This window comes from Anser cygnoides, chromosome 3, assembly GCF_040182565.1.
Source record: "Anser cygnoides isolate HZ-2024a breed goose chromosome 3, Taihu_goose_T2T_genome, whole genome shotgun sequence".
NCBI classification, from domain to species: Eukaryota; Metazoa; Chordata; class Aves; order Anseriformes; family Anatidae; genus Anser; species Anser cygnoides.
Genome location: NC_089875.1, coordinates 35,302,737 through 35,316,385, shown reverse-complemented (window position 1 = coordinate 35,316,385; position 13,649 = coordinate 35,302,737). Strand labels below are relative to the sequence as shown.

The 13,649-nt window shown below is 45.4% G+C and overlaps 1 protein-coding gene across 8 annotated transcripts in view; it reads left to right on the top strand.

Annotated features, from left to right (window-relative positions):
- The first annotated feature begins 244 nt into the window (after window positions 1-244).
- BIRC6 (baculoviral IAP repeat containing 6) overlaps window positions 245-13,649 on the top strand; it is a 177,263-nt gene continuing 163,858 nt past the window's right edge. For 7 of the 8 annotated variants that reach the window (XM_066993895.1, XM_048047739.2, XM_066993892.1 and 4 more), the window contains exon 1: window positions 246-664. In XM_066993895.1, the coding sequence (XP_066849996.1) occupies window positions 370-664 (295 nt within the window). In that variant the 5' untranslated portion in view covers window positions 246-369. Of the gene's footprint in view, window positions 665-13,649 lie in introns of all 8 variants that reach the window. The other variant, XM_066993893.1, reaches the window with a different exon arrangement.

Below are 13,649 nucleotides of genomic sequence, written 5' to 3'. Positions count from 1 at the left end.
CCTTCCCTTCCCTTCCCTTCCCTTCCCTTCCCTTCCCTTCCCTTCCCTTCCCTTCCCTTCCCTTCCCTTCCCTTCCCTTCCCTTCCCTTCCCCCTGCGCATGCGCGGCAGCCCCGTGCCCCCCTCCCCTCCCCCTCCCCGCAGCTAGCGGCCGCTCTCCCCCTCCTCCCCCCCCTCCCCCGCTCGGAGCCCGGCGGTCGGTTCCGCATCCGGCGCGGTTGCGTCACTTCCCGCGCACGCTGGCGCTCTCCCTCTCCCCGTCTCCCCGGCCCCGGCTGGTGACTGGCGGCGGCGGCGGCCGGGCCTGGCAGCGAGCGGCGCCCCCGGGCCTCCTCTCCTCAGGGCGGCGGCGGCGGCGGCGGCCCGCGGCATGGCGGCGGCCTCCTGCTCCTCGGCACCGGCTCCCCCCGCCGGGCCCGGCCCCGGTCCCGGCCACGGCTCCGGCTCCGGGCCGGCCCCGGCGTCGTCGTCGTCGTCGTCGTCCGGGCCGGGCCCATGCGAGTGGCTGCTGCTGCGGGACGGCTGCCTGCGCTGCGACGCCGAGGGGCTGCGCAGCCTGTGCTACCACCCGGCCCTCAACGCCATCCTGGCCGTCACGGCGCGCGGCGCCATCAAAGTCATCGACGGCACCTCCGGGGCCACGCTGCAGGCGTCGGCGCTCAACGGTGAGCGGGGCGCGGGGGCCGGGCCGTGTGCGGGGCGAGGCGAGGCGTGGGGCGCCGCCGCGGCCGTTCCTCGGGTGCCCGCCTCGGCAGCGTGAAGGCCCCGCGGTGCTGCCGGGCGTGGGTTTGTTTGTCCAGCCGGGGGCTGGTGCGGGAACGCAGCTTCCACAGCTGCGGGGTCTCCGCTGGAGGTACTCCCAACCTGCCCGGTGCCGTCGTCCTGTGCAGGGTGCTACAGGTGATCCCGCTCGGCAGGGGGCTGGGCCGGATGAGCTCCAGAGGTGCCTTCCTTCTCAGCCTATCCCTGATCCCCTGATCTCTCGCGGCACAGAATTTTTTTAAGAGCAGAATCCATCCAAAAGCGATGTGACCGTACATTTTAAATCTACCTTTGCGTCACTCCTCAGGCTGCCGCATGTCTCGATTGTCTGTGGTGCTAGTAGTACTCCCTCGGGTGTTACGGTAAGCAGGCAGGGTTGGGGACAGGCTCTGTGGAGGCTAGATCATAGCAACTCGGTAACTGTGAAGCGGTGTTCTTGGTCGCCCATTGATGTTTGTACGCTATTTACAGTCTAGGTCCGTAGAAAAAGATCCATGTGTGATTGACAGAGCTTTTTTCCCCCAGTTCATTAATGGTTCTTAAGCTGTGGTATTTGTCAAAATATTGTGGGTTTTTCTTCCAGTATGTTGTGAGACCAGTCCTTGGAACAGAAAGATTTGCTGCTTACTGCTTGTGTGTTTACACGTTTAGTTTCTTCTTCGAGTTGTATAGTTGAGTGTAACTAAGAGGATCCGGCTTTGCTGAGTGATGTTAGTGAAGGATTGATGGTTGTCACCTGCACGTGGCACAGAAATGTCGGGAATGGTGCAGGGATGACAGAGTCCAGGTACTGCGTGGCCTTTTACTTTAAGAACCAGCAACTATTATGCCAGCCTGAAAAGAACAGAACAAAAAATCCGTGATTTCTTTTCACTATTTAGAGTAGATGTATTTTTAAAAGGTTGGAGAAAAAATAACTTTTGTGGAATTATTAAGCAGCTGTCAATTGCTTTTGTAGCTTGGTTGTATTGAAAATCAGACTCTCATGTGGTGTTTCCCGCTTTCTTCGGAATTCAAATCACTCAGCTTTTAAAATTCTCTTTGTTTTTTTTTTCTATCTTGCTCTCTCCTAAAGCGCATTTATTATTATTAATAACTTAATTTCTTTCTTTTTTTTCAAACTATTGTCAGAATTTGAGAATTGCTTCTGAGCTCTGGAGGAAGAGGGCGTAAATCGGGGGCTTAATTTGTAATTGGTTGTCTGTGTAGGAAGTGTTTAATTTTCAGGGACAGAAGAAGGAGTGAACTTTACATCAGTCGGAGCTTTTATTTTTTCATTTTTCTATGATAAAAGTCTTGCAAGGGATTTGATTTAGTATTCAAAACGCTAATGGTAATTCTTCTCTGAATAGTAGCTATTTAAAAATAACTTCCTGCTCTGCTTCTGTTACGCACATTCCCCATGTATACCTCCCTTACTGTCAGTCTTCCCTGTGACAGTCAGAGCGACTGCAAGAGGAGGATCCTACTCCTCCTCACACCAAACAACAGAATTGCTTGCAATCTACCCCAATTTTTTCTGCTTCAGTGTGACTGATGATAATGTTAATGGCAAAAATTGATAACCTTGGTTTAGCTTGAAGAAACTTGAAGCGAACATCCTTACAGGTTCAGACCGGCGTGACTGTCAGAAGTCAGGTGCATCTCAGCAGTCAGTCCCCGAGGCTGTTATTGACTGCGTTCGTTCCTGTTCTCTCCCTCTTCAGCCCTCCTCTGGGAAGAGAATGAAAGAGGAATTCAACTGTTCTCAGATGTCTGCGTGCTCTGTACAGCACAAACTCCTTTAATGTAGGGTAGCAGTAGTTGAACACTCAGACCCGTAGACCGGCTCTGTCCCCGTTCCCTCCACTGACATAAATGACAGGTCAAAGGATATTGTTGCTACAGGGACTTCTGGTGCTGCAACTAAAAATAGAGTCCCTAGGAATTAAAGCCACTGCTCCTGGGAGACTGCTGCCCTCCTTGGTAACTGGGGCTGCAGGGCTTTCGCCCTGCCAAAAGTTTTATGGTGGACAGAAATGCTGTTGCTCATTACCTAAGAAAAAAAAAAATATATATATATAATATAACCATAGCAGCTTCTCCATCTAGAAAGTGGAGGAAGGAAAAGGATCCCCTATTATGGGGAAGGGAAGAAGGAAATAAAATAAAATACCACCAAACCCTGGTGTTGCTTTCATCTGCAGTTGCAGTTAACTGCACCTATATTAATATAGTAAGCTTTGAGCTCCTTCTGAGTGAAAAGATTGGACCTGCGGAGTACTCAGTCTGGTAGAGCAGCGGAGCCTGCCTTCATTAGGATGTAAATGCTGATTGCTCTCTTCGGTGTGTTAAAGAACAAGGCAAAAGACTGAGAGCCAGCAGGCAGCTCAGTTATAGATCGTGTCTTCCCCATGCTTCCGAAGATCCAGCTGTAGCCTCTGGCCGTTGTGCGTCAGTTTCTGGAGTTAACATCATTGGTCTGATATATCCGATGAACCAGAGATTGTTCTTCTGTGCCCAAGCTGTAGGAATAGAGTGAGCAATATTCATGCTTTTTGCTCCTCTCCCATACTTTTGTGGGATATGACTCTGAATCTTCATCAGATCTTCCTACTGAACATGTGATCATCTTTCGCTGTTTCAGTCCGTTCCCTGTGTGGATGTTGCAGGTGTATTCAAGAGCACCAGGTCATTGCTTGGAGCAGCTTGGAGTACGAGAGAGAATAAGAGCACCACTGCTAAGGGGAAAATCGGGTGATCCTGTAACATTAATCTTTGTCTTACCTGGCTGTGAGGTTGTTCTTTCTGTTCTGCCAAAGCTCTTACATGATGGCTGGCACACGATGCTCTTCAGAGAGACCCACTGGGAAATGCAAGGACAATTCCTGTGATTACTGGATATTACGTGTTTCTGTGTGTTTGTTGGCAGTGGTCAGTCAGGACTAGCAGGAAGCTGTCATGCGTGTCTGTCAGGCTCTTTATTCCCTCTTAGGGCTTCAAGTATTTGTGTGCTTCCAGTTTCGAGTTGAACACTGGTACCCGAAGAGCGTGAGTGGTCCAAATGTCAGTCTCTAGATACAGTGCTCTAAGGAAGAGCCTTCTCCTCTGCCTCAAAGAACAAACCAAAACAGCTAAAAAGAACAACAAAAGCAAAGCAAACTTCCAGACTCATTTCAGGTGACTCTCGGAGTGTCCATAGAGATGTTTGATGGATCAGATCCTTTTATTTACAAATTTACAAATCAAGGAAGAAAACTGCTTGAACTGGGAGAGTGCTGTAATTCCCAGGGAAGCCTGACCAGGAACCCATTAAGGAACTGGAATGTACTGGCTGATGGGCAGTCACCATCTTGAAGGTTTCTGTAGGTTTTTTGGGATGAATTTGTCATAGTAATGGCTTCAGAACCTTGTTTGCTAAAATGCATAGTGTTTCATAGCTAAAGTCTTCTAAATTATTCCAGAGTCCCTCAAAGTAATCAAAATACAGACTTCTGAATCCAAGTGCTTAATACAGGACAGAATCTGTTCAGTGCGTATATATAGCAGTTCCAGCAGGGGAAGAAGAGGCTGCGGTATCACCAGAAGCCCCTTAGCCACCGGTCCTCCTACAGAAGAGTTGAGAAGGAAATAGATCCCAGCCCAGAAGGGTCGTCTGTGGCAGCAAGCTGGGGAGTGCTGCTTGTCCTCAGCTGCGTTACTCTGAAATATGGAGCCTTGGAAATCCCTCTGGGAATATCCTGTTCTGTTTCTTTTTGTTTCGTTTCCGTGTGGTACAGGAGGCAGAACAAGAAGAAAAGATTCTCTTTTGCAGTACAGACCCAGTACAGCTTGGAAATCACAGAAGGAGTGTGCGCTTTGTATAATCTCTTGGAAGAACCTGTTGGGATACTCTGCTGTCCCGTTCTAGGCTTGAAGGAGTTGCAGGCAGCAGCAGCAGCAGTTCAGCTGTTCCAAGCTCACCGCAGTACCACTGCTCAACTTACCTAGGGATCTGCTGCGGCCCACCTTGCTTTTGAGTGTGCTTGGACGTGGCTGACAATGCTCATCTGGGAAGAATGTTTCTCTGAGAGATCATTCCATTGATGTATGTGATCCTGAGGTTATTCACGAAGAGTCTTAAGCACTAGAAAAAGCAGAACAGGAGAACTGTTAGATTTGAGTTGTGTTTAATACCAGTAATGACTGTAGACCACCACGCGCTCCGTTTGTTTGCTAGCTTAATCAGGGGGCGTCACACTTGACACGCTTCTTGCCAGACCGTCAAGATGCTGTCAACTGGTACTTCCAGCTCTGGGGGAACACATCTGGGTTGTCTTCTGCAGAAGCTAAAATAAAATAAAAATAGAGATCTCTTTGCATGTCTTTAAAGGAGTTTTTACATTACTATGTTTATTGCAGGGATCCAGAAGTAACAACAAACAGTGATGCAGGCGTATGCGATGTTGCCAGACAAGAGAGCAAAACTTGACAGATTATTCATTTCTGGCTGATGGATTCATGGCTGTCATCGCAGCAGTAGTGCTGTATGAGTAAAGGTTTCAGAATGCTTTAAAGTCAGAAAATCAAAAATTTCCTAGACCTGTGCAAATGGATTTGAAAAAGATCTTCTACAGGCAGGAAGATGTGTCTTGAAATACTTCTAGCTGACCTGAAGGAGAGAGACTGTGCTCTGTGTCTGGGATTTGAACTTTGCCTTCCTGCTGTGTTCCGTCTCAGGTAGTTGAGGTATTTCTGATTGATGTGAGATGTCCCGGGCAAAATGCTGGTTTTCAACCTCAGAACCGATTGTGGTCCGTCTTTGGTCAGGACAGCTTTTAATATGCTTATGTGACAAACCCTACAGCTCAGCTCCCAGTCATGTCATACACCAGATTATGCAAAACGTAGAAGAAACCTGTAAGAAATGTGTCCTGGCAGAGAGAACTGATCAGTTCAAGTCCAGAACGTTATGAAAGCAAGCAGATAAATCTCTGTTGGACCTTAAGTAATGGCAGCATGAAGAAGGTTTTTGCTTTGGATTGCTCATCTTAGAAAGCCTATCTTTTTGCTCTTTTGAATGCTGGGGTACTCAATGGTCTGGATCTGATAGACTCTCCTGCGCTATAACTGGTCCTGCCTAGCAGCTGACTGGCTCAGAAGAACACCTTTCTGAGTCCTTGCTAATACAGCTTATAACAATATTTTTACGGTTCCTGTTGCATTGGTGTCTGTAACTGTAGTGATACGAAACATCAAGGATTTTGTAACACAGAGTATAAGAAAAATGTGTCCTAGACTGTAGATGCAGTCTTTGTTTCTGCTGATCTTTTAACAATGATTGTGTCTGGTTTTTGTGTGTGGCGTTGACCTGTTAGTTCAGGTTTTCTTTCCAAGTTACTTTCAAATCAGGAAGCAAAGCTGTCTACCCTCACTGTTACAGGGATTCTTTAATTCTCTCTGAACAGTATGATGTTCTTCAGAAATGCTTCTTTAGGATGTCTTGGAAATGGAGACAAGGTTTACAACCATGCGGACTCAGGGACAACCTTTGAGTGTATCATGCTGTGCCCGGGCGTGTTAGGAGATAGCTCGTTGCGTGTCGTCTGTTCCCCTGGGATCTGTAGCTGCTCACCAGTTCTGTAGTTTTAAATAAAAAATTTACATGTGGATCAGCTCGCTTTCCTGGTGGGGCTTAAGTGATGCCCCAGTATTGCTTTCTGCCGTTAGAAAGCTGTGCTTTAAATAGTTAATGCTCCCTTAATTGCAGCGACTGCTTGCCGTCACCAGACGAGTGCCTAGCACCAAGTGGACGCTTGCAGAAAGAGCAGCCGTTGCCCTCTGCTCTTCCATTTGTGGTGTGCTTGTGGATACCAACGCTTGCAGGTTCTTTTGGGTTCGGTGGAGTCAAATGTTGGGTTTGGTATTGGCCTGATGCCTTTGCTGCCTTGTCCGTGGGAAGGCTGTCAGGATTTGGTAAGGCCCCGGTGCACACCGCTAGTCAAAAAGCAGACGGGAAGTCTGGTATAAGCAAAACATTGTTTGAAGATTTGCATGTGTGTTAGGGGAAAGAGCACTCTGCTGATAAGGATGATGCACGAGAAGGGGGAAAAAGGCCAGCCTTTGTTTTACTGCCTAGATTAAAAGTGTAAAATTACAGAAATAACAACTTACCTGTCACATAATTATAAAGATCATTATGCTTAAAAATGTCTTGGGGTATCTGCTAAGGCTGTTCAGTGAGTGTTTTACTGATATTTTTTGTGTGTTACTTGGAGGAGGAGGGAATATGCTTATCAGGTAAGTAGTCTTCAATGTTAGTATCATTCATGGAAACGTGCATCCCACCTCCAGTGCAGGTTAGTGAAGGCTTGCACAGCATGCTGCTGGCCAGGCAGTGCTTTGGTCTGCTCTGCAGCTGGTGGAGGGAGAGCTGTTCGGTCCGCTGCACTTCCCTGACCTGAGTGAAGCAACCAAGGTCCCAGCTGAGCATTTGGCAGCTGTAGAAGAAGAGTTTGATAAACTGTTCACCGGGCAACAGGCTACAGAAACTGGCAGGAAAAACTGCTTAAAGAAAGGTCAAGCTGGGAGGGTGTGGGATGGGACGGAGAAATGCGATGAAGTGGCTGGGTAACAGCGGGGAAGAGTTGGGAAAGGTTAGGGAATTAGGAAGCTGGGCAGATGGCAGGGAAGCAGTGCTGGGAAGATAGGGAAGGTTTTATTGGAGAGCCAGAAGGAACTTTGGGTGTTGTGGAGAAATGTTGTGGTAGATTCAATTGACCTCTCTTCTACTGAATCCTAGATCCATGTTGTGTTGTAAATGATGGCACCTGATACTGCTAGATAGGCTTCCTTTTAATAGTGGATTTTTTTCTGCTCAGCTTTCTGTAGCTTTTGTAAGCCAGAATTAACAAACAATCCTAGGTTTCCTCTCCAGGTAATAACACAGGAGAAGGCCGTACCCTGAACTTTTGGAGGAGCTTGCTTCCCATTGAAGGAGCATGGCAAGACCAGTCTTCCAAGGCTTAAGTTAACCTTTGGGAATGCCCCCTTACAGTGACACTGAAGTTCAACTTGTTTAGTCACCATGTTCAAATATCCTTATGCTGCAAATAGTTGTCTTAAATGTACAAGTTCCTTCATTTTTGCCAGTTCTTACGTAGCATTTGAAATTTCATCCTAAAGAATACTTCCACTTGTAAATATAGCTTAAACGCTAATGGATCTAGCCTGTTCTACTTCAGCTTTCTTATATGGAAGCAGTTATCAGGAGAAGAACTCCTGTGAGAATGCATTTAATTAATTTGAAGTCCTCATAAGAATTCAGTGGAGCTGGAGCCTGGTGTACTGGACTCTGAACTGACTCATAATGACAGAATGAGATCTTGCACTTGCGCTAGAAATATGAAATGCCAGCTAAATGCTCAGCAGCGATCATATAAGCAATTACTGGAGAAGTCAACAAAAACCAGTCTGAGAATATAAGTGCATTTCAGTGCTGTCACATGTGCAATTTTGATATTTTCACTCAAAAGGCGTATAACAGAACTTCAATTGTAAGGCATGCAGTGGGTTATGTATGCAAGACAGTGAATATTCAACCCAAAAAAGGTGATGGGAGTTGGAGGTGGGAAGGTGAGAGTGTGAGAGAGGTTTTCAAAGTTCTGGATTTGTGGAAAACGTAAGTTTGGATTGAACTGTCTCTTCCAGTATGATCTGGGGGGCACCAAAAGAAATGATTAGGTGCCCAATTTAAACCAATCGTTAGAAACAGTACAACATGCAACTCTTGGCTACAGACGATTGTGGATGCTAGGTATTTAGGTGGAATCACAGCGGTATTGGCCAAAGAACATGTTGTATGTATACCTTTTCTTAAATTATTTACTAAACATTTCATTTAGAGCACTGTCTTGGATAAAATGTGCATCCTTCCTCCGATTCAGTTTGGTTACTCCTGTGTACAGAGTTATCTTTCCACAAAAGCAGTGTCATAAAGAGAAAGCTACTCCATTCGGTATTCAGTACTCCAACCTTACTGTTGAACTGCTCCTCCAGCAATGGAAGACTGCTGTTAGATTTCCTCTAAACCTCTTTGTCTACTGGCTAAGCAAGCGCGGTTCCCTCAGCCTTCCTTTGCGTGTGCTGTGCTCCAGCTCCCCAGCTGCCTTCAAGAGCCCCTGCACTGGGCTCTTGGGTGTGCTGTCTCAGCTGGGGGGCCAAAGCTGGACGTGGTATTCAGCATGTGCTTTCAAAACTGTTGAGCAGAGCTACTAATGTTTGCCCCCGTGATCCCTTGTGTGGCGAGTTTAGACCTGTAAGACCTTGAATTGTCCTTGCTGAAGTTCATGAGATCGCCGTCAAGCCATTTCTTTGGCTCTTTGAGGTCTGTTTAAATGGCAGCCCTGCCTTCTAATGCCTCAGTTGCCCTCGGTTCCCTCTCTCCTCCCATTTGGGGTCATCACAGTCGAGCTGAAGGTGCCTTCTGTTCCATCGTCCAGGTCACCGATGGAGATAGCAAGCCCTATCAACCTTTGCTGAACGCCACCCGTAGCTGTCTGCCAGCTTGATGTTGAATCATTAACTCCCAGCTTCAGGCCTAGCAGTCCGCCAGCTTGGTGTTTCGGAAGCTCCTTACAGTTTTGGGACTTGGACAAAGAAAGGGGAAAAAAGCAGCTAGACCTGCTCCTGCCAAACAGACCTGGAGCTTTAAAAGTGCCTTAACCGGAGCTGTTTTCTCCTGTTAGAGACTGCAGGGTACGTAATGGGTGAACTCAGCTCCTCTGGCCATTTTAGTGACAAAAAGAGGAACTGGTGGTAAAAATTTCGGCTGGCAACGGTTTTGTTATGAAATGCTGTGATGGGAACTGCTCTAGAAGCATGGGGACTTCCTGGTGCTGAACTGCAAAGCGTTCTTTGCCTGTCTCTGAGTCCATGTGGATGCTGTGTAACTTGCCTGAAATTTCCCAAATATATCTTTACTGAAAATCATGGTTTTTATTTGGAGAAAAACTGCGAAAAGGACGCTGTCCCCAGTGACATGTTTCCAGGAGAATTGCAGGGACGTAACTTTTCACAGCTTACCTGAGTTAGCAGGAAGGATCGTAGACTGCCTCGTGAAATCTTTCATAATTATTTCTGAGGTATAATGGCACGAAATTCGGTGAGCACTTGCATTCTGTGTAGTAAATAGGACAGCAGTAGCATTAGACTGAGGTCTGAAACAACATGAAGAGCGTGGGCACAGAGCTCAGCAGTGACTCGGTCAGAGCAGAAGAGGACCATGCCTGCAAGCCTACCGGTTGAGAGGTGTGAACTGCCTTGTCGCAGTGGGGTTTTGTTTGTCATCCGGAAGCTTTTAAGTGTTAACTTCTGTCATGAATTGCTTGATCAGACACCTCTAGTTAATATTCCTGTGACAGCCTCCCATGTTTTGGCCCAGGTCACGCATCTTCCTACACCCCTTTAACAAGAAGTATTAAAACCAGCTCTCATACAATGAAACCGATACTGAAACAATTCTGTCCTACTTGTAGCTAAAGGAAAAGATAAACTGTAAGTCACGTGTCTGTCTTGTTCTTGATTAACAAAATCCAATTTTGGCAAATGCTGGAGTTGCAAATAAAGTGCAGGCACTTGGCAATGCTGAGCTGGGTGTTTCTGCCTCCTTTAGCATTCCTGCTGCTAGAGATCAATTTTAGTGTTTTTTTCCTGTTTCAGCTCTAAATGTGTTTTTGGTTTGTTCATTCATTTTGGACTGCTATTCCCAATGATGTGGCAGATAGAGGTGTAAGTAAGTGGTGGAATTTAAAAGTGAAAATGTTGCTCATGTAGGAAAGAAGGAGGTTTAAGCATGTCCACTTCATTCGTCTAAAATGGTAACTTCAACTTGTTTCTGTCCAGTAGATTCCTTTCCACCCTTTCCCCAGGTTTAAGAATGTTTTTGTTTGGGGAAAGAAGGGGCCCACGGGGCGTCTCCAAGGTGGCAGCAGAGTGCTTTGCTGAGGTGACATTTGGAGAAAATCGGGCTGGTGCTGGACCTGGAAGGTACGGAGCTCTGCTGAAGCCTGCACTGAAGGTGCAGGAGGAATAAGAGAGCATCTGTAGCTGCTAAATTCAGTGGTGATGAGCAGTTAGGGCCTGGTTAGTCCTGCCACATCCATCTTCTCGTTACTGAGTTCCCAAATGTTCATAAGTGCTAGGTCTTTGTTTCCTTCTGAGCCACTGATGTAGAGCACTTCAGAGACAAATTTGTTTGTCTTTTTTAAACCAGACGATTTCAGCGGTTTGTCTTTTGTCCTCTTTTGTGTGAAATGTTACTCTTTGCATCTAATCCATAATTGTGATTTTATATAGTATTAGTTCAAAAGAGTTTTCTACAGATAAAACAAGTTTTTGTGAAAAGTAAGACTTGTTTACTATTTGTATTGTAGAACTTCTGCACCCTGTAAATGTTGTGATACACTTGCCTTGGCGAACTTGCGTTACTTAGGTAGCCTGTGAGATACTGTACTTCCAAACTGGATTGTTCAGGTGTTTTTTTTGTTTTTTTTTTTTGTTTGTTTTGTTTTTTTTTTTTTTTAATGTGAAACAGAGGCAATAGGAAAGGCACCTGCCCAGTAAAAAAAAAAATCATTACAAGTGATAACACATATATTTCTTAATCCTAGGTACGTGTGATAAATGTGTGAAAAGTAGCTGAGCAGCGTTGTGGCAAGAAGCGTATTTGTCTCTAAAGGACAGCATAGTTTTACTGTCCGTTAACCTGGCTTGTGGAAGGAGAGTTTCACACAGCCTATTACCATGAGTGATAATATCTCCTAAACTTAAAGCTTTACATCTACGCTTGACGATACAAAGGGGAAAATAAAGTTTTGTTTTTAATTCTTATAGTAAATTTTAAGGACTTCCGCAGTTGTACCATTCTCTTCCCTTGAGTTTTTGGATTCTCTTGCCTTTAAATAGCTTGAGATATTCAAATCTAATGATGCAAAGTTAAAAGGACAGGCAAAGCTTTTGAACTCTGAACCTTTATGTGTTTGATTCCCATGACTGCAGTATTTTGAAGGGGGTGCTGGGATCTTGTTTGGGTGTTTTAGTTTAGATTGGAAGTGGGAAAAATGTTATCGGTGCACATAAAGTGTGTTTTGCTGAGCTGACAGGAGTTGTATTTCTCCAGAAATATTACTTGGAGTTCCCAGTCGAAAGGCCTTGCTGCATCCATAGGTAGAAGTGATGGATGTTCCTGTAGGTGGTTGGCCTTGGATCTTGGCATTATGAAATCAGTGCTATGATGCATGCATGCTCTCACTTTATAGCTGTAGATAAGTCCTACTTGGCTGTAACTTACACATTATTTGTGTTTTGCTTATTTATTTATTTATTTATTTTTGCGTGCTGTGCATTGGGAGCGTCCTGTCAAGAGAATTACTAACTGTTGTATGTTTTAGTGCAATTCCTGGCTAGCAGTCTTAAAGGTGGCTTGACTTTTTTTTTTTTTTTTGCAATATTAGAGAAGTCAAAAGGTGTTACTTTCAACAGTAACCTGCATCTCTTCATGTTGGTGGCCACGTGTGTTCATGTGACAGCCACTTTCTTTTGAGCCGTAGCCTCGCTGGGGCTAAAACTCTCTATAAGCAGAGAAATTGAGAGAAGCTTTTTAGTTCTACTCCTTGAAAAGCAAGGCCAAATTTGGTTTGGTTCATCGTAATGCCTGCAGACAAGGGGGCACAATAGAAGTTGCTTAGATCTTTATGTATCCTACAGACAAGCTGGTTTTCTCTAATAGATTTTTTTCTTAGGTCAGATTTTTGAGCTCAGGAAATTGCAGGTCTCTGTTCTGTACTGTGTGACACAAGGAAGGTGGAGGGGAATGTTCCCTTTCTCAAATTGTTCATTTCTGCAATCTGTAGTTTGTTTGCTTTGGTTTCAGCTCTTCAGGTCACTGGCTCTAATGCTGCTGTAGGTGACATACCGTAACTTAATGTGCTGTTGGGATCTCACTTCCAGTGTGCTAGCAGCCAGGTTTCCTTAAAGGAACTGACAAAAAGCTTAACAATTTCTTTGTGATTTGTGGTGGTTTTAATCCTAGACAGCTAAGCCAGAGGTGTTGGGAGGAACTGCTATCCGCTTGTGCTAAGGCTGAAAAGCAGAGTTGTACAACAGTTCAGAGGCTACTCACGTAGTAAGCCAGATGACTGCAGAATGTGTTTCCCTGACTTTTGGAACAATGCTAAACACTGATGGCATCGTTTCCTTGAAGTTTCTTAGGCTTAGATTAACGTAGCTTGTTTGGGGTTTACGTGCTTCAAATAAAATGCAGCTGCCAACCGTAAATAACGTTCTAGAGATAGTTTAGCCAAAGTCTTTCTGGCATGTAAATAACCAAAGTATTCGGAAGCCCTGTGAGAATCACAGCTGTTGGGACTTGGGCTGTAGTTAGAAAGTTTTGCTTTGTTTCATAACAGTAAAAATAGTGTGTTGATTAGGTGTGTTGTCTGCCTCATAAGTAATCTTCATTGTCTTGTAAAATTGGGACTGCTTACACAGAAGGTATTTGTTATCCAGTTGGTGGTTCAGACAGGAGATTTCTTTATCTTCTCTGCAAAAATGGTTTAAGAATAAAACAAATCTAGCCTTAAAAGCCATATGGGACCAGGGCTCCTACAGGCTGCTTAACTCATGCTCGTAGAGCATGACCATACCCCTGTGGTTGACAGGAAATCAGAAGTGGTTGTGCTGTTGGCACTGCCTGAAAAAGTGAGCTGCTTTTCTCATCTTCTCTGAAAAGAAGAGGAGAGAAGTGATGGGTTAAAGAAAGTGTCCTGTTGTGATCTGTCATGATGTGGCACGTGGATAACAATGAACAGACTGCAAACTCTGTGTTAATCTACAAAGGATTCTCATTTAGGGCAGATACTTTTCATTTAA